Genomic DNA, 20941 nt, shown 5'->3' with positions numbered 1-20941 from the left:
GCCAGTTCCTGAATCATGTAGGCCGAAGTGAAGTCCAGCTTCGTGAACAGATTGCCCCCTGCCAGCGTGGCAAAAAGGTCCTCCGCTCTCGGGAGCGGATATTGGTCTTGCAGCGACACACGGTTGATGGTGGCTCTGTAGTCGCCACAAATCCTGACCGAGCCATCTGCTTTAAGGACAGGAACGATGGGACTTGCTCAGTCGCTGAATTCAACGGCCGAAATTATGCCCTCTCTGAGCAGCCTGTCCAATTCACTTTCAATTTTCTTACGCATCACATACAGCACCGCTCTGGCTTTGTGGTGCACAGGTCTGGCATCCGGAGTGATGCGTATCACTACTTTAGTGCCCTTGAACGTTCTGACACCGGGTTGAAACAGTGACCCGAATTTTTGTAGGACCTGTGAGCATGAACTTCGCTCCACAGATGAAATGGCGTAGACATCCCCCCATTTCCAATTAATCTCGGCTAGCCAACTCCTCCCAAAAGCGCGGGGCCATTTCCCAGGACGATCCAGAGTGGCAGCCGGTTCTGTGATCCATTATGTGTTACCACCAAATTTTCACTGCCTAGCACTGGGATGATCTCTTTGGTGTACATCCGTAGCTGCGTGTCAATGCGTTCCAGTTTGGGCCTGCTAGCTCTGTGTGGCCATAGTCTCTCAAATTGTTGGGCGCTCATGAGTGACTGGCTAGCTCCCGTATCCAGCTCCATGCGCACCGGGATGCCATTCAATAAAACTTTCATCATCATGGGTGGCGTTTTAGTGTATGAGCTCTGGACGTCAGCCACGTGAACCCGCAGAACTCCAGCATCCATGGCTTTTCCCCAGGCATCATCCTGGATTGCAGATTCTCGTCTGGTTCCTCTGTCTCGCAGATTAGCCTTGCCACAGCCTTTTTGCACATCCTGGCCAAGTGTCCACTGACGTTACAAATCCTACAGGTATATTGCTGGAACCTGCAGCTTTTCGCAGTATATCTACCCCCGCATCTCCAGCATGAGCTGAGATTGTTGTTAATAAAGGGACTGTTACCAGGCATTCCTCTCTGATTGCCCATTTGGTTGTTTCTAAGCACTCTGATGGTAGGTGTTAATGGTCCCATCGTGGGACGCATTGTTCCTCGTGATGGCATGAATTGCCGATCCCCTTTCCATTGTCCCTGTTGCGGGCCCACCCTCGAGTCTGTTGTTACCTGCGGGGTCCCTAGCCGCGTTCACAATGTTAATTTCATGGTCCATCACCACATTGGGACCAGGGCTGCGCCCGTAAATTAGCTTGGTCTCCTCTTCCCCTGCCATGAAGGTCTGAGCTATCAACGCCACTCCTTCTAAAGTCAAGACCTTGGCCTCCATGAATTTCCTAAAAATGCCGGCATGATTAATGCCCTCGATGAAAATGTCCCTTAACATCTCCCCCCTGCAGGCATCGGAGAACTTACAGAGACTGGCCAAGCGCCGCAGTTCCGCCACGAAGTCTGAGATGTATTGTCCCTCCCAACGCCGGTGTGTGTAGAACCGGTGCCGGGCCATGTGTACGCTACTCGCCGGCTTGAGATGCTCACTGATCAGCTGGCTGAGCTCTTCAAAGGACTTGTCCGCTGAATTTTGGGGTGCGAGCAGGTCTTTCATCAGCGCATACATCTGTGGTCCGCAGCTGGTCGTCAATACATGCGCCCTCCGCTTGTCAGCCGCTGTCGCTCCCAGCCAGTCCTTTTTGACAAAGCTCTGCTGGAGTCTTTCCACGAAGTTGTCCCAGTCCTCACCCACACAGTAACGTTCCTCCGTGCTACTGGTGGCCATCCTCGTGGTTCAGTGATTCCCATTTCTCGTTGCCAAATGTGGTGTCCCTGCACCTTGCTACTGAATCACACGAGGCATGTACTGCAGACACAATCACTACATGACCTTAACCTTTATTCCCAGGACCAAGGAGTGCTGACCCTGGGTGGGACCTCCCCTTTTATACCTGGAAACCCAGGTGAGGAGTGTCTCCCACAAGTTCACCCCCTGTGGTCAGGGTGTGCATTGCTAGGGTATAAGTACAGTGTATAGGAATGCATGAAGGTTACAGTTACATGAAGATTACCGTTGCATGATGGTTACATACATGACAGCAGGGCGACGGGGAAAGGGCAGGGAATGGGACTAGCTGAGAGTCAGCACGGGCTTGATGGGACGAATGTCCGCCTTCCGTGCTGTAACCATTCTATGATTCTATGAATGTGCACAGGACAGTTAATGTTCAACTGCTTGCCTGTGTATTTTTACCCCATGCACCAAGTACACCACCTAGTGGGAGTGTGTTAGAAATTGCCTCTTTACGGCTATTTCTGGTCACTTTAAATAATCAGGTTCTAGTGCGAACCAATATGGTGGATAATTGTTTAATCAGAGTTTAAGACAGAATAAAATACATTAATTATACAGTAAAAACATATGACCGTAACAATAGTTGGAATCGATCCGATCGGACAGACGGTTGACACACATGTGCAATTCTGTTCTTCCTATCGTCTAGGGCTTCCTTCACTCTCTCTCTCTTTCTTCCTCCTTCTCTCTCTCTCTCTCTCTCTTCCCTCTGTGTGCCTCCTTCTCTCTCTCTTCTGTCTGTGTGCCTCCTTCTCTCTCTCCCTCTCTTCTGTCTCTGTGCCTCCTTCTCTCTCTCTTGCGTCTGTGTGCCTCCTTCTCTCTCTCTTTCCTCCTTCTGTGTCTCCAAGCTTCCAGGAGGTCACTTTTAACCTATTTTTAGGGGTGGGCCTGAACCTGAATATTGACAAGACTTTTTGACCTATAGCGGTTCCCCTAAAAACTTGCCATCCAATAAGACTTCCAGTTCTTTGTCTCATTTCTTGTTTCAAGAACCCGCCCTAAAGATGGCTTACAATTTTGGTCACGCCATCGTTTATACCTTATCAAAGTCACTTTTCTGTAGAATTCCTTTCATCTCTCTCTGTTTATACTAACCCAGGGTTTCTTCCTGTGGAAAATGTTTCAACTATCTTGTCCCTATTCCCTCAATACAAAGCCTTGTCCTTTGAACTATGAGGCCCAATCCAGAGCTTTGTCCTCAACCAGTCTTTAAGACTTAGTAAAATGCCTGTGTTTATACTAATTGCTACAAACATCCTTCGATTCTAAGCATTTTTATACAAATTGACTTCAGATAATAAACAAACTGAAGCTTTTACTTGAAAACCCCAGATTATTAGCATTTCTCTGTCATTCTAAACATAGAAACATAGAAACATACAAAATAGGTGCAGGAGTAGGCCATTCGGCCCTTCGAGCCTGCACCGCCATTCAATGATTTCATGGCTGAACATGCAACTTCAGTACCCCATTCCTGCTTTCTCGCCATACCCCTTGATCCCCCTAGTAGTAAGGACTACATCTAACTCCTTTTTGAATATATTTAGTGAATTGGCCTCAACAACTTTGTGGTAGAGAATTCCACAGGTTCACCACTCTCTGGGTGAAGAAGTTTCTTCTCATCTCGGTTCTAAATGGCTTACCCCTTATCCTTAGACTGTGACCCCTGGTTCTGGACTTCCCCATCATTGTGAACATTCTTCCTGCATCTAACCTGTCTAAACCCGTCAGAATTTTAAACGTTTCTATGAGATCCCTTCTCATTCTTCTGAACTCCAGTGAATACAAGCCCAGTTGATCCAATCTTTCTTGATATGTCAGTCCCGCCATCCCGGGAATCAGTCTGGTGAATCTTCGCTGCACTCCCTCAATAGCAAGAATGTTCTTCCTCAAGTTAGGAGACCAAAACTGTACACAATACTCCAGGTGTGGCCTCACCAAGGCCTTGTACAACTGTAACAACACCTCCCTGCCCCTGTACTCAAATCCCCTCGCTATGAAGGCCAACATGCCATTTGCTTTCTTAACCGCCTGCTGTACCTGCATGCCAACCTTCAATGTACCATGACACCCAGGTCTCGTTGCACCTCCCCGTTTCCTAATCTGTCACCATTCAGATAATAGTCTGTCTCTCTGTTTTTACCACCAAAGTGGATAACCTCACATTTATCCACATTATACTTCATCTGCCATGCATTTTCCCACTCACCTAACCTATCCAAGTCACTCTGCAGCCTCATAGCATCCTCCTCGCAGCTCACACTGCCACCCAACTTAGTGTCATCCGCAAATTTGGAGATACTACATTTAATCCCCTCGTCTAAATCATTAATGTACAATGTAAACAGCTGGGGCCCCAGCACAGAACCTTGCGGTACCCCACTAGTCATTGCCTGCCATTCTGAAAAGTATCCATTTACTCCTACTCTTTGCTTCCTGTCTGCCAACCAGTTCTCAATCCATGTCAGCACACTACCCCCAATCCCATGTGCTTTAACTTTGCACATTAATCTCTTGTGTGGGACCTTGTCGAAAGCCTTCTGCAAGTCCAAATACACCACATCAACTGATTCTCCCTTGTCCACTCTACTGGAAACATCCTCAAAAAATTCCAGAAGATTTGTCAAGCATGATTTCCCTTTCACAAATCCATGCTGACTTGGACCTATCATGTCACCTCTTTCCAAATGCGCTGCTATGACATCCTTAATAATTGATTCCATCATTTTACCCACTACTGATGTCAGGCTGACCGGTCTATAATTCCCTGTTTTCTCTCTCCCTCCTTTTTTAAAAAGTGGGGTTACATTGGCTACCCTCCACTCCATAGGAACTGATCCAGAGTCTATGGAATGTTGGAAAATGACTGTCAATGCATCTGCTATTTCCAAGGCCACCTCCTTAAGTACTCTGGGATGCAATCCATCAAGCCCTGGGGATTTATCGGCCTTCAATCCCATCAATTTCCCCAACACAATTTCCCGACTAATAAGGATTTCCCTCAGTTCCTCCTTCTTACTGACCCTCTGACCCCTTTTATATCCGGAAGGTTGTTTGTGTCCTCCTTAGTGAATACCGAACCAAAGTACTTGTTCAATTGGTCTGCCATTTCTTTGTTCCCCGTTATGACTTCCCCTGATTCTGACTGCAGAGGACCTACGTTTGTCTTTACTAACCTTTTTCTCTTTACATATCTATAGAAACTTTTGCAGTCCGTCTGAATGTTCCCTACAAGCTTCCTCTCGTACTCTATTTTCCCTGCCCTAATCAAACCCTTTGTCCTCCTGCTGAGTTCTAAATTTCTCCCAGGTTCACTGCTATTTCTGGCCAATTTGTATGCCACTTCCTTGGCTTTGATACTATCCCTGATTTCCCTTGATAGCCACAGTTGAGCCACCTTCCCTTTTTTATTTTTACGCCAGACAGGAATGTACAATTGTTGTAGTTCATCCATGCGGCCTCTAAATGTCTGCCATTGCCCATCCACAGTCAACCCCTTAATTATCATTCGCCAATCTATCCTAGCCAATTCACGCCTCATACCTTCAAAGTTACCCTTCTTTAAGTTCTGGACCATGGTCTCTGAATTAACTGTTTCATTCTCCATCCTAATGTAGAATTCCACCATATTCTATGTAGACACCTTGTTCTCCAATTCAAAACAACGATTTAAAACACAGCACTCGTCTCAGTTTTATACATTTTTAGGCATCCTTAGTTTCTAACAATTGTTTGGTAACTATGGAATTCTACCAGGTAGGAGTGAAATCAAGGAAACATTGTTGTAACTTATTGGTAGTAATATTTTTATTGTGAATTATTTTTTATTATAATAGTATGACCTTATTTTTAATTTTCAATAAGTAGAGAATAGGAATAATGGGAACTGTAGATACATTGAAAACATATGATTAAATACTGTGGTGTGAAACACACAAGAGTAACAAGTAAACTATTCCTGATGTGAAATCTGAAATAGTCTTTCTGAGCGATGTAACTATTTGTACTGCACTTTTTTGACAGACAGGTGGCAAGCCCCGCCCCTGTCAAGCTTTGCCCCCCGGCCCGAATCATTCCATCCACATAGTGCTGAAAAGCAGGACCTGAGGCTCCGATTCTCTTCACCCGCTCAGGCCCCGGCCTTCTCCCCGCCCCCGGCCAGCATGGGGCCGAGAGCGGTGGCAGCGAGCAGAGAAATGGTGGAGGGCCGAGAGGGAGAGAGAGGCTTGGTGGGGGGGGTGGGCGGTGGGGGAGAGAGAGGGGCTGGGGGAGAGGGAGAGAGAGAGAGAGAGAGAGAGGCTGGGGAGAGAGGGAGAGAGAGAGGCTGGGGCGAGAGAGAGAGAGAGAGAGAGAGAGAGAGAGAGAGAGGCTGGGGGTATTAGTGTACTTATGAATGACTCCTCAAGGCAATGTGTTGTACTCAAACTGTAGTGACCTTGGTCCTTTACTCATAACTCCAGAGTGTGGCAACCACATGGTGGCTCTCCTTTTATACAGCCCCTGCCACCAGGGCAAGAAACCCCGGTCTCCATCAGTTGCACTCTCTAGTGGTGCCAGCGTGTATATACACAGTGTAAACCTTATTGATAGTATTATGCAACTGTACAGTGACGACACAGAGAGTATATCTATAGTCTGCATATATAACATCACCCTCCCCCATGTCCTTTGTGTCAATTACCTTTGCATTATGTGCTCTGGCTTAGCTCTCCCCAGACTTAAGTGCCAATAGCCCTTGCACCTTGGCTGTGCTTTGGCTTGGCTATCTCCCTGTTAACCCCCCAAGTCCTTTTGCCACAACGTTGGGTAGTGGTTACCAGTTTGAATGGTTCGATGATGCAGTGGAGGTTCCAGTGGGTTCTGGGTGTGATCCATTTGTGTGTCCATGGCTACATGCATCCATTTCCCCCCGCCACCCCCTCCCCCCACAGCAAGATCATGCAGCTGGCCTGTTACATTAACATACAGGATCAGACACAGTGCAAGTACAAAGAAAGGAAGAAAAGCATTTTTTTTTTACAGTTTGTATCGTGACACCTTGGTTCAGTGACTTACATTTGTTACGTTTTACGGTCGTGCGCCAGGATTGGGTAGATTGCATTCATGGTTCAGTCATGGTCAGTACTGTGGTAGCAGTACAGGTATGCGAGGATGCTAGTTCCAGAGCAACCGGTCGGGGTCCTAGTCGTCTGATGGCGGCACTGCACCCCCTGCTAGCGGGGTGTGCTTGGTTCGCTCACCTAGCCAGGACTCAGGGCCTTTGCCGTTGCCTAGTGGTGGGCAGAGCCACAGATGTGTGTGTCCTCCCTGTCCTCCTTTGAGGGCTGCAGAATCTTCTGCCTGCTCTCTAACGGTGTTGGAAACCTGGCTGTTCCAGGTCCCGTTTGGGAAACACGTTGGTTCTGACCTTTCGCTCCCAGACATGGCCGAGGTAGCGACTGGGTCTGGGGGCTGCGCCGTCTCCACCCTGGTCCGTGGCGAATGGTGCCATCGGGTGCCTGCAGCGTGGGATAGACCTGGGGCAGGGTATCAGGATCAGTGCCTTCACCCTCCTGAGGTCGCTGGCCTATAACTTGTAGGGACACCTGGGGCAGGGCATCAGGATCCGTGCCTTTAACTTCCAGAATTCTCTCGTTTGCTACTTTTGAGGACACTCTTTCCCGACATCTCGCAACAACATTTTGTTCACAGTATTAATTGGTTCGTTACATTGATTGCCATGCAGACAATGTCTCTTTAAGTTCAGTTGGTTGCAGGTCTCCTTTAAGAGAACCCTGCTGGCTTTACCCCAATCAAATCCTTTGTTGGACACCATGTGTTGGTCCCTCAGCATTGCACCTCGTGGTATTGCCACGCCATCTTTTTTTTCAGCCACGCTGCACCTCGAGGTCGATTGCCTTGATCCTTCTCTCCCGCGATTCTGCCACAAAAGCTGGAAGAGTGCCTGTGAATTCTATCTTCCTCCCCAGGAGTCTTCTGGAGCTGGGAAGGTACTTTTAGGTCGGTCCAGTCGGATCATTGCCATGCAGTTATGATGGACGGTCTGTGCTTCAGGTGCTGCACTGGTCTCTTCTCTAGTGCCTGGCCCAAGCGAAGGTGAAGTTTTGCTCTGCCTCTGAGCACGGGGGACATTGATTGCTGGAGTGAAGAGGTCTTCTCATTTCCACTGGATCTTCCCCATCCACCTTCTTTCGACTAGCATTAGACCATCACCTGCAACAATCCACAGAGGTAACTTGTGCACCACGCCATTATGGATTACACTTACATCCGATCCACCAAGGACTGGGATCAGCTCCTTGGTGTTGGTGCGCAACTTTTCCTGTACTGGAACCAGCTTGGGTCGTTTCTCGCTCCATAGCCCCTCAAAGGCATCCTGGCTCATCACTGACTGGCTCGCTCTCGTGTCCACTTCCATGAAGACTGGAACGCCATTTATCTTGACTTCCATCTTCACTGGAGGACAATCGGTGGTGCAGGTATACACTCCATACATTTCTTCTTGGGGCTGAACTGCCTCTCTGGCCAAATCATCATACTCCCCGCTGGATTCAAAGTCATCTACAGACTCCTCTGCTAGACGGTGAGTCGTATTTCTTTTATACATATGCTGGAGGTGGCCCTTTGTGTTACAGGTTTTGCATATGTACTCAGCAAACCGACACCGGTGAGCCCTATGGTTTCCTCCACAACGCCAGCATAGTGCTACTTGATTAGCACCCCTCGGCGGACTCGGAGTTCTGGAATCCTGAGGTCTGTGCTCTCTGCCCTGGACAGAGCCGCATTCTACAGTCTTGCCTGTGAAAGGCACCATTCTGTGTACAGTACTTGCTGGGTTTGAGTCCACAGAATGAATAATTTGCTTGGTGCTGCAGGTCGAGGTCATGAACGCCTGACTGATGCTGATGGCCCTCTGCAGGTTGACTGTGGTGTCAGCAGATAATAGCTTGTGAAGGAGGCCCTTATGGCCAATTCCTATAACGAAGATGTCTCGCAATGCTTCCTTGAGGTGCATGCCAAAATCATACGGTGCCACAAGTCTCCTGAAGTTGGCGGCATATTTTGCAATCTCCTGGCCCTCAGGTCTGCAGTGTGTGTAGAATCTGTGCCTGGCCGTGAGGATGCTCTCTTTTGGTTTTAGTTGGTCGCGAATTAGTTCAGTCAGCTCATTGTATGTCTTATCCTTGGCCTTCGTGGGTGCCAGCAAGTCCCTGACGAGGTGGTAGACCTCGGGCCCACAACTGGTCAACAGTATAGCCTTGTGCTTCTCTGCCGATCTCCCCTGCCAGGTCATTTGCCACAAAATATGGCTCGAGCCTTTCCGTGAAGGCATCCTAATCATCACCTTCTGCAAAGTCTTTTAGTGTGCCAAAGGTAGCCATAATCGCATGAAAGTCTGTAGTCTCGTCGCCAGTTGTTATGTACTTATGAATGACTCCACGAGGCAATGTGTTGTACTCAAACTGTAGTGACCTTGGTCCTTTATTCCAAACTCAAGAGTGAGCGGCTGCCCTTTTATACAGCCCCTGCCAGGAAACCCTGGTCTCCACCAGTTGCACCCTCTAGTGGTGCCAGCATGTATATACACAGTGTAAACCTTATTGATAGTGCATCAGGTAAACAATTCTCCATCTTATGCAACTATACAGTGAGTATCTCTCTAGTCCGCATATATAACACCGACAGTGCAGCACTCCTCAGCACTGCACAGGAGTGTCAGCCTAGATTTAAGTGCTCAAGTTTCTGGAGTAGGACTTGAACCCACAACTTTGTGACTCAGAGGCGAGTGTGTTGCCTACTGAGCCACAGCAGTCACAAAATCATTACATCTTAGTACATTGGAAACTGTTTCAAAGGTTGAATTATTCACTTGTGATTTGGCTTTTATGTAAAAAAGAGGAAAATTGCGGTAACCAAAGAGAACTCAACTTGAACATGTGTAGGTTGGAATGTGGCAGCAGATAATGAATGCAACATATTTACAAAGGTTTAAAAAATATACTGTGCAAAAACAAATTGCAATTTGACATCACTTGGCTCTGGAGATACGATGCAATAATCTAATTCATAACCAACAATCAGAAATCTCGGGCGGAACTAATGTTCAGGGAACTTTATCGCGTTTGCGACCGAAATGCGAGATGGACAACAAACAGGAAGTAGAGAGGAGCAGGAGCAAAGCGATGGCTCGAGAACCCTGGTGAGGAGCGGCGGGGGCCTGGGGTAGGGGTAGGGTCCGCGGGGGCCTGGGGTAGGGGTAGGGTCCGCGGGGGCCTGGGGTAGGGGTAGGGTCCGCGGGGGCCTGGGGCAGGGTCACGGGCCGCTTTCACATCAGCTTACGGTGCCGATGGGCCGGTGACCGGGAACAACCCGGGCCCGTGTGTGTACACACAACAGGCCCGCACTCAGTGCACTGTGACATCCTTTATTAGGGATATATACAATGTAGTGTGACTTCCTTTATTAGGGATATATACAATGCAGTGTGACTTCCTTTATTAGGGATATATACAATGCAGTGTGACTTCCTTTATTAGGGATATATACAATGCAGTGTGACTTTATTAGGGATATATACAATGCAGTGTGACATCCTTTATTAGGGATATATATACAATGAAGCGTGACTTCCTTTATTATGGATATATACAATGTAGTGTGACTTCCTTTATTAGGGATATATACAATGCAGTGTGACATCCTTTATTAGGGATATATACAATGCAGTGTGACATCCTTTTTTCGGGATGTATACAATGCAGTGTGACATCCTTTATTAGGGATATATACAATGTAGTGTGACTTCCTTTATTAGGGATATATACAATGCAGTGTGACATCCTTTATTAGGGATATATACAATGCAGTGTGACATCCTTTATTTGGGATAGATACAGTGCAGCAACCTGAATCTTCCTGACATCACTCTTTGCTGCTGTTGCCCTCCTGCACCAGCTCGTGCTGCTCGCTGGAGTTGCATGCCTCCACGCCACTCCCAGGCCACCGCTCCTTTTATGGCCCCGACCTGCCGCTGATGGTCTCTTGCAGGTCGGGGCCTCCATGCCACTCCCAGGCCACTACCAGGAGAGGCTTGAGTTCGGGGCCAGGGGCCCAAGGGCAGCACAGGCCAGCCCACACTGTGATATGTGTGCGCACTGGGCCCGTGCAGCAGAGCAGGTCTCCAGTTGTCCTGGGTAATCTTTGCCACTGGACCAAGACCTAGCTCTATCAAGCCTGTGTGGTGGCTGGTGTGCAACGGCCACCACACGCTAAAAAAAACCACGCACAGGCATCTTCCATCCTTGAGGATGTAGTTCGGGTTCTTCTTTCAAAACACCTGTGAACTCATCCTTTTTGGCGTGGAAGCAAGTCATCCTCGTTTCGAGGGACCGCCTATGATGATGATACAATGTAGTGTGGGACACATCCTTTATTAGGGATATGTACAGTGTAGTGTGACACATCCTTTATAAAATAAAGTCAGTCTTATTTATATAGTACCTTTCACAACCACCAAATGTCTCAAAGTGCTTTACAGCCAATGATGTACTTTTGAAGTGTAGTCCTCCTAGATGTCTGTGCTTCTCCAATTCTGGCTTCTTGCACATCCCCAATTTCCTCCGCTATTAGTGGCCATGCTCTGGAATAGCCTCCCTAAACCTCTTTGCCTCTCTACCTTTTCCCCTTTAAGATGCTCCTTAAAATCTACCTCATCCGCCGTAATATCTCCTTATGTGGCTTGATGTCAAATTTTGTTTGATAATGCTCCTGAAATGTTTTACTCCATTAAAGACGCTATATAAATACACACTGCTGTTTGCAGTTGGCTATCTTGGCCTAGCCATGTGGATGCTATTCAGAAATTTGTGGATTTTGCATGTGCAAGTTCAGACCTTGAATATAGTGCCAATGTCACATCCATGCATATACACATTCTTAACAGTATAAGGCAGGCCTTTCACATTGCAAGAAGCAAATCTGCGATGTTAACACTCTAGTGGTACAGTAAGTCACATGCAAACCCTCTAATACGGATCTTCTTTATCCTGCTTACAGAACAGGGTACATTATTGTCATTAGGCACTTGGGTTCCACTGTAGCAGTGGCAATAAATGACATTTTCTGCAAGCAGATGACATCTGACATTTGTTCGATAACACTCCTGCCTTGGGACTTTTGCTATGTTAAAGGCACTATATAAATACACATTGTTGGATATATACAGTGCCGTGTGACAGACTATTTGTAAGGGGTATATATATATATACTGTGCAGCTTGTGTGACACAGATCTTTTATAAGGGACACATGCAGTGCGGTGTGTGCCTGCAAGAGATTTAGTACATTGATGTGTGTATACGGAGTTATACGGTGATTAGTTATTATATGTGCATCTTTTGACTGATATATATCAAAGCTGTCAACATTGGACAAATCATACAAGAGGCACTTTGTGTCTGTCGTGTGGATTTAAGGGAAGGTCAAACAGCATTAATGTATTTTCCCTTCTCTTATTTTGTTTTACCTGTCTTTATTTTTATGCCTTTTACTGTTCACTGCCCACCTGGCTGAGGGATTTGCAAGCTTTTTTTCCCTTGGTCTCACTGGCGTGTTGATGAAAGCGAGGCAGCATCTGCAATGGCAGTAAAAGTCTTCTATTCACAAAACAGATATGGATAATGAAGGCTTGAGAAAGACCAACAGTCTCCCATGACAACATCCAGGTGTTTCTCCCATGGCTTTGGCCTGCAACATTTTACCTGGAAGTTCTTTCCATGTGTTCATCACCATGTGAAGAAGAACTTCCTGACATCAGCACAAAATTTTCTTTTAACTCGTTTGAAGCAGTGTTCCTTCTCCAAGCATTGCAACTATAGGGCCTATTTAAAACTTTCATTACAACTGTGAATGTTGGGAACGTCCTACATCCATATTGTTCTCTTCTGGTGATTGTGGTATACACCCCACATACACCTGTAAACATATCTAGTAATTGCACTGAGTGTTTGATCAAAAGCACAAATATACTAAAGTTCCCTCTATTATTCTTCTAATTTTGGATGCCCTCCCCCAGTTCCTTTGATTACAAATAGCAGTACAGTCCTAGGATTTTATATAACACTTGTATTGAAATGCTCACTGTACTTCACTCAGTGAATTACTTTGGAAGTGTCGTCTTTCTTGTTGTATAGCCAGATATAATAGTATTTTATTTCCTCAAAGCTAAAATTCCCAGACCTGGCAACATTTTCATATATCGCCTTTGTACCCTCTCGAGTCCAACCACATCTTTCCTGTAATGTGGTGACCAGAACTGTACACAATACTCTAGCTGCAGCCTAACTAGTGTTTTATACAGTTCAAGCATAACCTCTCTGCTCTTATATCTTGTGTATCCCCTATTTTAATTGCTCCACCATTGGTGACTGTGCTTTCAGCTGTCTAGGCCCTAAGCTCTGGAGTTCCCTCCCTAAACCTCCCCACCTATCTTTCATCCTTTAAGGCACTCCTTAATACCTACTCTGTCCTAATTTCTCCTTATATAGCTCAGTGTCAAATTTCGATTGATAACACTCCTGTGAAGTGCCTTGGGACGTTTTACTGCATTAAAGACACAATATAAATACAAATTATTGTTGTTGTTGAGCAGCTTACTTTTCAAATAGAACCAAGAGAGCCAGGGGAGAAGCCCCAGAATAGTCATTTTTTAAATGGACACTAATCTTTACTTTCTACTCGAACCCACCGGAAACGACAGCAGGACTTCAATGTAACACCTTCTTTCTATCTAATAGTTCAGTGAAGACACATTTATTTACATTTGGAAAACTGTTAAAATAGTATTTTTATATACTGATGAGAGGACAGCAGTGGGAAGAGAGGGTAAGGGGTGTGGGGCAGCAGACATGGGGCAAGGGGGTGGAGTGCTATCCTTTCACTTTGCTTTCCATTTCTGCTCTGTGACTCAAACCAAAGACAGCCTATGGCCCTGGCCACATCCCCCCCCCCCCCCCCCCCCTCCTTCTACAGCACCGCTCCGCCCTGCGACCACTACCATCAAGAAGGACAAAAGCTGCAATGTTATGGGAACATCATCCCCTCTATGTTTCTCTACCAGGCCATCCTGACTTGAACATGTATCACCATTCCTTCATCATTGCTGGGTCAATATCCTGCAATTCCCAACCTTATGGTATTATGGGAGCACCATCACCACAAGGACTGCAGCAGTTCAAAGAGTAGGCAACGAGGGAAGGTCAGCCTTCCAAATGTAGCCTTGCCAGAATCATCCATATCCCAAGTACAAATTAAAAAACAAATATATTTATTTTTCTCAGTGTAAAAGTTGAAGAGGATTTAACTTGTTTTTAACTTGTATGATTTATACCCAACTGGAAGATGAATTTGAATGCTTGGGTTCTCATGGTTGGATGCTGCCCATATTGATGATGAGAGGGCCCTCCCTCCCATTTTCATTTTGACTCCCAATTCAATTAAAAAAAATATTAGAATGAGAGCAATCTATTTTGGGGATTTAAAGATGATTCTTTTTGTCTTAAAACTTGGAAACTGCACACATAATGAACATTTGAACCTTTTATGCGGTGACTCTGTTTATTAAAGAATGCGGAAGTTGGCAAAAACATTAATAGTGTATGAAGTGTTTTAAAGTAGGAATGTAAAGGTAGCAGCTGGCTAATGATGGGTAAAGTACTTGATGGCTGAAAGCTCAGGGGGCCACGAATGGGTTATAGGGAAGGTTGATAGATGGGAACACAGTGAGGTAATCGTCAGAAAGGGGTCCTGCAAATCTTCTCCCACAGCCTCAATTTGCTTTCCCCCCCCCCCGGATTACAGATCCTTCCAGTGCTCAGAAAACCCTAGACCACCCTCCCAGAGATCAGGGTTGCTCCAATGTTCCTGGGCTTCTCCCAGCACTCCCGGTTTGGGACTTGTCTGCTTCTCCTCAGAATCCCTATCTGCTGTGCTGCTACACGCCGGGCCCCATGTTTAGTGATTCCTTCCCTGGGAATGTCTTTTCCCAATACTACCAAATCTTGGCATCCTTCCTCACAAGTTACAGGAACCCTCTCCCAGTAATTCCAATTCCTAGGGCCTGGCCAAATGCTCCCAGAACGCTTTGCCATAGTGCTCCCAATCTCTGTAATCCTCTTCAAAATGCCTCTAGACTCATTGCCCAATGCAATGACGATAATCAGTGTTCTTGATGGTATTACCTTGCATAGCATCCTTGTTCTTATAAAGCATAGACTCACCATGAGCAATGCCACAGGACAGCAGCTGAAATAATATAATAAATCAACTGTTACATTAAAAAAAGTTGTAAGCAGCATCACATGAGGTCACCTGGCATCATTTAAAAAGGGCTGTAATTTCAAGGTTTTTACCTCCTCTCAAGGTTAAGACGAGAATTATAAATTGCTGCTGCCATCTGAGCTCTTGATCAGATTTCTGTCCATTAATCACCCTCAGATGTTTATGACTTTCTCTATACTGTCTATAAAGAGCATTAAAAATGCTCTTGTAGAATCTCAAAACCAAAACAGATTCCTGTCGGCATAGTAGCTAAAATTTACATGATCTGTTGAGTGAGAAAGCGAAACACTTCCTTTCCATTTCACCATGGCAGCTGTTATGTGTTTATGTTTATTTATGATTTTTATTCTAGATATTTTTGGTATCTGTGCTTCTCATAGTTAAGCCCTTGCCAGCTTACATCCTATATCCTTTCACTTAACCTGTTATTTCGGCACCATTATTGTAGCATACCCAGGATAATGAATCGAGAATTCTTTTTTAGATTATTGGTGTTTCCGTGCCTCAAAGGAATCTTCCGTATCGTCAAATGCGGCAGAATAACATTACACTGAACCTTGCTTTGGCTTTAATTTCCAAACAAATTTATTAAACAAATAAATAATAGCAGAACTATACCATCGTTGTTAAACTTCACTGGCTTGTGTAATATAAAATGAATACATTACAATTCTAGTGCTAAAACAATTATAAGGACCCTGAAACATAGATCTTTTTAAGTTCTCTGCAATTTAACTGGTTTAACTAATACTGTTTAGAGGTTTTAAGGACCATGACAGAATTAAAGCAGATCGTAGCAAGCTAAAATGTAGAAAAGTTTCATTTTTGCCACAATGGCATCACATGTAAGTAACACTACATTGCATTTCAGCATGTGGTGCTGTCCAAACAACAGAGTTTTTCCTGAATATGGTGCAATTTCAATTTGTAGACCATTTCAGAGAATAATTGCTGCTGCTGTCAATTTGCTATTCTGCAGCTTGAAATATCACATCTCTCAAATGACTCAAAGCACGTGCCATATTTTGAATTGGTGTTGCTGATTTAAACACAGCAAGATCCCATAAACAGCAGTGAGGTGGATGACCAGTTAACTTGTTTTGGTCATGTCGATTGGCCAGGACACTGGGAGAACTCACTGATCATCTTCAAATAGTGCCATACGATCATTACCATGCACTTGAATCACAGGAACGGGCAGATGGGGACTGGGTATAATTAGGCTCAAGTTTCGGCCTGAGTTGCACCTATCTTTTTGGAGCAACTAGTTTAGAATGGAGCATCTTAGAAATTGCAGTCCTCGGCATTTAGTTTGCTCCAGTTCAAGTGAGTTAGAATAGTTTAATTTTAGAACAGATTTTTGTTTTCAAAAGGGGGCTTATCCAGCCACCTACGCATGTTTTGCAAGTTTAGGCAGCGAAAACTTACTCCAAACTAACTTAGAATGAAGTAAGTGTAGATTTTTGTACGCTCAGAAAAACCTTGCCTACACATAAATCAGGCGTAGGGAGCGAGGGTGGGGGGGGAGGGGTGTTTACAAACATTAAACACTTCACTTTTACAAATAAAGAGCCATCATCAATAATAAATGATAAAATAAATCAATAAATCAACCAATAAATCAGTCCAAAAAAAAAATCAATCAATAAATAAAAAAATATTTCTACTCACCGACTGCAGCGTGCTGGGATGCCCCTCTCCGCCCCCCCCCCCCCCCCCCCCTCATGTCTCTCTCTCTCTGTCTCTGTCTCTGTCAGTGTCTCTCTCTCTGTGTCTCTGTGTTTCTGACAGCGAGGGAGGAGGGGGTGGGAGAGAGGGAGGAGGGGGGGGAGGCTGAACGGGCAGGGCCGCTGCTGCTGTCGACACTTTGGGCGGGGCCCGCCCCCAGCGACATGCCGGGCGGGCGGGTCCCGGGGGGGGGGGGGGGGGGGGAGACTGAACGGGAGGGAGCTGAACGGGAGGGAGGTCCGAGTCCCGATCTTCGCCCGGGGAGCCCATTCGGCCAGGGCTGGTGTTGGGCCCCTTCCACGCAGCCTCGGGGGCCTGGAGTTACTGCACATGCGCGCACACTCTAGCGTGCATGTGCAGAGGTCCCGGCATTGTTTCCAGTGCCAGGACCTGGCTCCGCCCCCGGCCCCTTGTGCTGCGCCATGCCGAGCACGAAGATGTCCTGAGGAGACCGGAGAATCACAAGGTGAGTTTTCGGCGCCCTTTCTATTCCAGATACGCCGTTTTTCCAGAGGGCGAAAACTTGGGCCCAGTATCTCATAGTGCTGCACTAAACTGTCAGCCTAGTTCTAGTGCATAAGTTCTGGAATAGGCTTTGAGACTACAGCCTTTTGACTCGGAGGCAAGAGGGCTAGCAACTAAGTCATGAGTAAATGTTTGATGTAATCTTGCTAAATATATTTAAATATCACAATTGAAGCATTTTGGTCTTATCAATGATTGGGCATCTTTCATAGTCTTTTCCCTGCAATCTGTAGGTTGATGAAGTATGATTCCACCTGCCATCTAGCACAAGAAGTAGCTGAAAATATCCATGAACGTAACAGACAGAAGAGAACGGGAGGTAATCCTTCAAAGGTAGATTCTGTGGTGGTTGCCATTATTTTGCAATTCCTTTTATTTGAACATAATGGTCTTTCTAATATTGTTTGAAGAAATAACGTTGAGGAAAGAAGCATAATTCAATCAGGAAGGGATCCTCTTTAATTGTGGCTAAGTAAATAATTCATCAGAAAGCAGAAAATAATGTATGAACATGCAGGTTATATACTGGAATTCATTACGAGAACTCAATTTTCCTCCTCCATACATTAAGTATTAAATTAAGAATGAAATGATGATAAACTGATTTGCTTTGTGATGCAATTATAGTTTTAAATTTCCATTTATAGATTTTTTTTTGATTCAAACTGTTGTACTGCCTTGCCAAGATGGTTCAAGGCAATTTAATCTTGGGCATCTGTCAGTTGCACTCTTATACCATGATAGCATAATTCATGGGCTACTGGAAGAAATGGGTTAGGTGGGCAAAATTACTTTTTCCTTGTTTTATAATTCTAAGTTAAGTCGAGTCATTTCAAGTCTAAGTACCCTTATAACGACATGATAAGTGTTAATTATTGCCAGTCAACCTCTGGCACTGACAATTAACGATTAAAAATATGGAGTCTCATTCCTTCAGCTTTTAGTTGTTGGAGTTTAAAAAAAATGTAAAATTTAAAAAATTGTAGTTTTCCTTTCTGTCTCTTTTTTTCCCTCTTGCTTAATCCAATCTTTATTTCGCTCTCTTTATTTCTCTTTCTGTATCTGATTTGACATTTGAGTTCACCCACTCTAATTCATGCTTCCTTCTCAGTCATTGTGCTGTTACTTTCACAATCCTTCAATCTGATTGGTTAAGGACATAGACAGTTGCTTTCCCTGTTCACTCAGATCCCAGATGCCCTGTTACCCTCACTATGACGTTCTGCTACTCGCATTTTCAGCATCATGCCACACAACAAATTTAAAAACCTAACCATGCAATGGCATGTCTAACTAAAGGCAGACGGCGTTAGATGCCCAGCCACAGCAGATTATAGCCCAATACATTTGTGCGCTAGTTTGATATCCTACTTTGGTGCCTCCATGATTATCATTCAGTCTGCTGTAAAAGAAAACAGTGCTCATTATTAACCAATTCATCTGGAAGTGTTTTATTGCGATTTGAATGTTTCCTTATGTAGCTGACGACCATGATTGCACTAAAAAGGGGAACGTTCCATTTTCTGAGAAATCTTCCCCCTTCCCAGACAACTGCCGTGAGATGGGTTTAATCATACTTCTTGGCATTTTCTGGGATTTCAGCCACTAAAGTTCGTTGGAAATGATGGCTGAGACATTTATTGCTGCTTGCAGTATGTGTATGGCAATAGTTATTCCATTAAACTAGTGCTTGGAATATGTTGCATATCATTGTTTCATTCCCAGGGTCCTTTGAAATGTAGTATGAGCTGGGCTGAGCCAAAGGCCAATAAGGTGAGTTCAGTTTGAAATGAACTATTGATTAAAACTATTGATGACAAATGCTAGAGACTAGTTTCATTTCTTCCTTCAATGCTGACGCATTATTGTTAAATCTCTTAGCTGAAAGGAGCAGGAAGGTTTATTGTGAGTGCCAAAGATTTGCTTGCATACACATTTTAAGCCTTTATATATTTTGGTTGCATTTTTTAAGTGGATAATTGTACTGAAAGCCACGAACTCTAGTTTTTCATTCATAGCTTTGCAGCATGTGTGAGATTGTTGTGACTTGGAGACATGTACTAAGCAGGTGCAGTCTGTTTTTAGTTGACTAAACAAATGTAATCTCTGGCAGGGAACACTAGGATTATCCTTTCACCACGAAACACGAGCACAAACTGTATTGTTCTGCAGTTCACATGCAATCATATGTCTGCTATATAGAAGACAGAGGGAAAAATTATGTGCAGATTTTCAGTTCCATGAGTGTTACACCATTGACATCTTACTCCATAGCTGGAAGTATCTATTGCATTCTCTGTTTGTTTAAAAAAGGCCTTTGAATCCATCTGGTAGAAACTGTAGACGGATGCTTTCCAGACATAACCATCTTGTATTGGAGTTTGCTGCGGTGCTGCCAAATATTAAAACCATGTAGAGCTTAATAGCGAAGGATTTTTATGTATATGGCAACTGAGTGGTTCCAGGAATAATACAACATGGCACGCACACTGGCTAAACCGGTCAAGGCAGCTGATCAAACATTATTTGTCAAAACAGTTAACTTTCTCAGTTGGTGAATCATTTCTATATGTTTTCCTACATACAGAGCATAATCCCTCAATAAATCTGGAACTTTCATCCAATGCTACAGTTAATTGGAGATTTGATGCACCTTACTAAAGTAACCATGGGGCCAAGTTTTGGCCTGAGTTGCTCCTGTTTTTTTGGAGCAACTGGTTTAGAATGGAGTATCTTAGAAATTGCAATTCTCGGCATTTAGTTTGCTCCAGTTCTCGTCAGTTAGAACAGTTTCAGTTTGGAACAGATTTTTTTTTTGAAAAGGAGGCGTGTCCGGCCACTTACGCCCGATTTGAAAGTTTAGGCAGTGAAAACTTACTCCAAACTAACTTAGAATGGAGTAAGTGTAGATTTTTGTACGCTCAGAAAAACCTTGCCTACACTTAGAAAATCAGGCGTAGGTTACAAATCAGGCATAGGGAATGGGGGGGGGGGTTTAAAGGGAAGTTTACAAACATTAAACACTTCAATTTTACAAATAAAGAGCCATCATCAATAATAAATGATAAATGCATCAATAAATCAACCAATAAATCAATCAAAAAAAATTAATCAAATATTTAAAAATCAAAAAATAAAACATTTTCTACTTACCGACTGCAGTACCGGGAGCCCTCCAACAGCGTGCTGGGATGGCCCCCCCCCCCCAAAGTGTGTGTCTATCAGTGTCTATCTCTCTGTCACTCTCTCACTCTGTCAGTGTCTGTGTTTCTGACAGCGAGGGAGAAGAGGGGAAAAAGGGAGGGGAAGGGGAAGGGAGAGGAGGGAGGGCGGGAGAGAGGAGAGGGAGGCTGAATGGGCCGAGCCCGGCCCGGCCGGACGCAAGACTTCGGGCCCAGCACTGGATTTACAGTTAGGTGGTCGGGGGAGTGGGTCGGGTCCGGGGCCCGGTCCGGGGGGTCGGGGTCGGGTCCGGCCG

The 20941-nt window shown here is 45.0% G+C and overlaps 1 protein-coding gene across 4 annotated transcripts in view; it reads left to right on the top strand.

Moving 5' to 3' along the window:
• The first annotated feature begins 10021 nt into the window (after nucleotides 1-10021).
• The window catches only part of stx8 (syntaxin 8), a 164460-nt gene continuing 153540 nt past the window's right edge, over nucleotides 10022-20941 (top strand). For 3 of the 4 annotated variants that reach the window (XR_011587388.1, XR_011587389.1, XM_070858196.1), the window contains exons 1-2: nucleotides 10022-10073; nucleotides 17697-17796. Coding sequence is in view for 2 of the 4 variants with exons in the window: in XM_070858196.1 (XP_070714297.1) it covers nucleotides 10057-10073; nucleotides 17697-17796 (117 nt within the window). In the remaining 2 variants the exon portion in view is untranslated. Of the gene's footprint in view, nucleotides 10097-17696; nucleotides 17797-20941 lie in introns of all 4 variants that reach the window. The other variant, XM_070858197.1, reaches the window with a different exon arrangement.

Source organism: Pristiophorus japonicus, chromosome 16 (assembly GCF_044704955.1).
Source record: "Pristiophorus japonicus isolate sPriJap1 chromosome 16, sPriJap1.hap1, whole genome shotgun sequence".
Taxonomy (NCBI): Eukaryota; Metazoa; Chordata; class Chondrichthyes; family Pristiophoridae; genus Pristiophorus; species Pristiophorus japonicus.
Note: the sequence above shows the minus strand (reverse complement) of the source record. Positions and strands in the feature narration are given on the sequence as shown.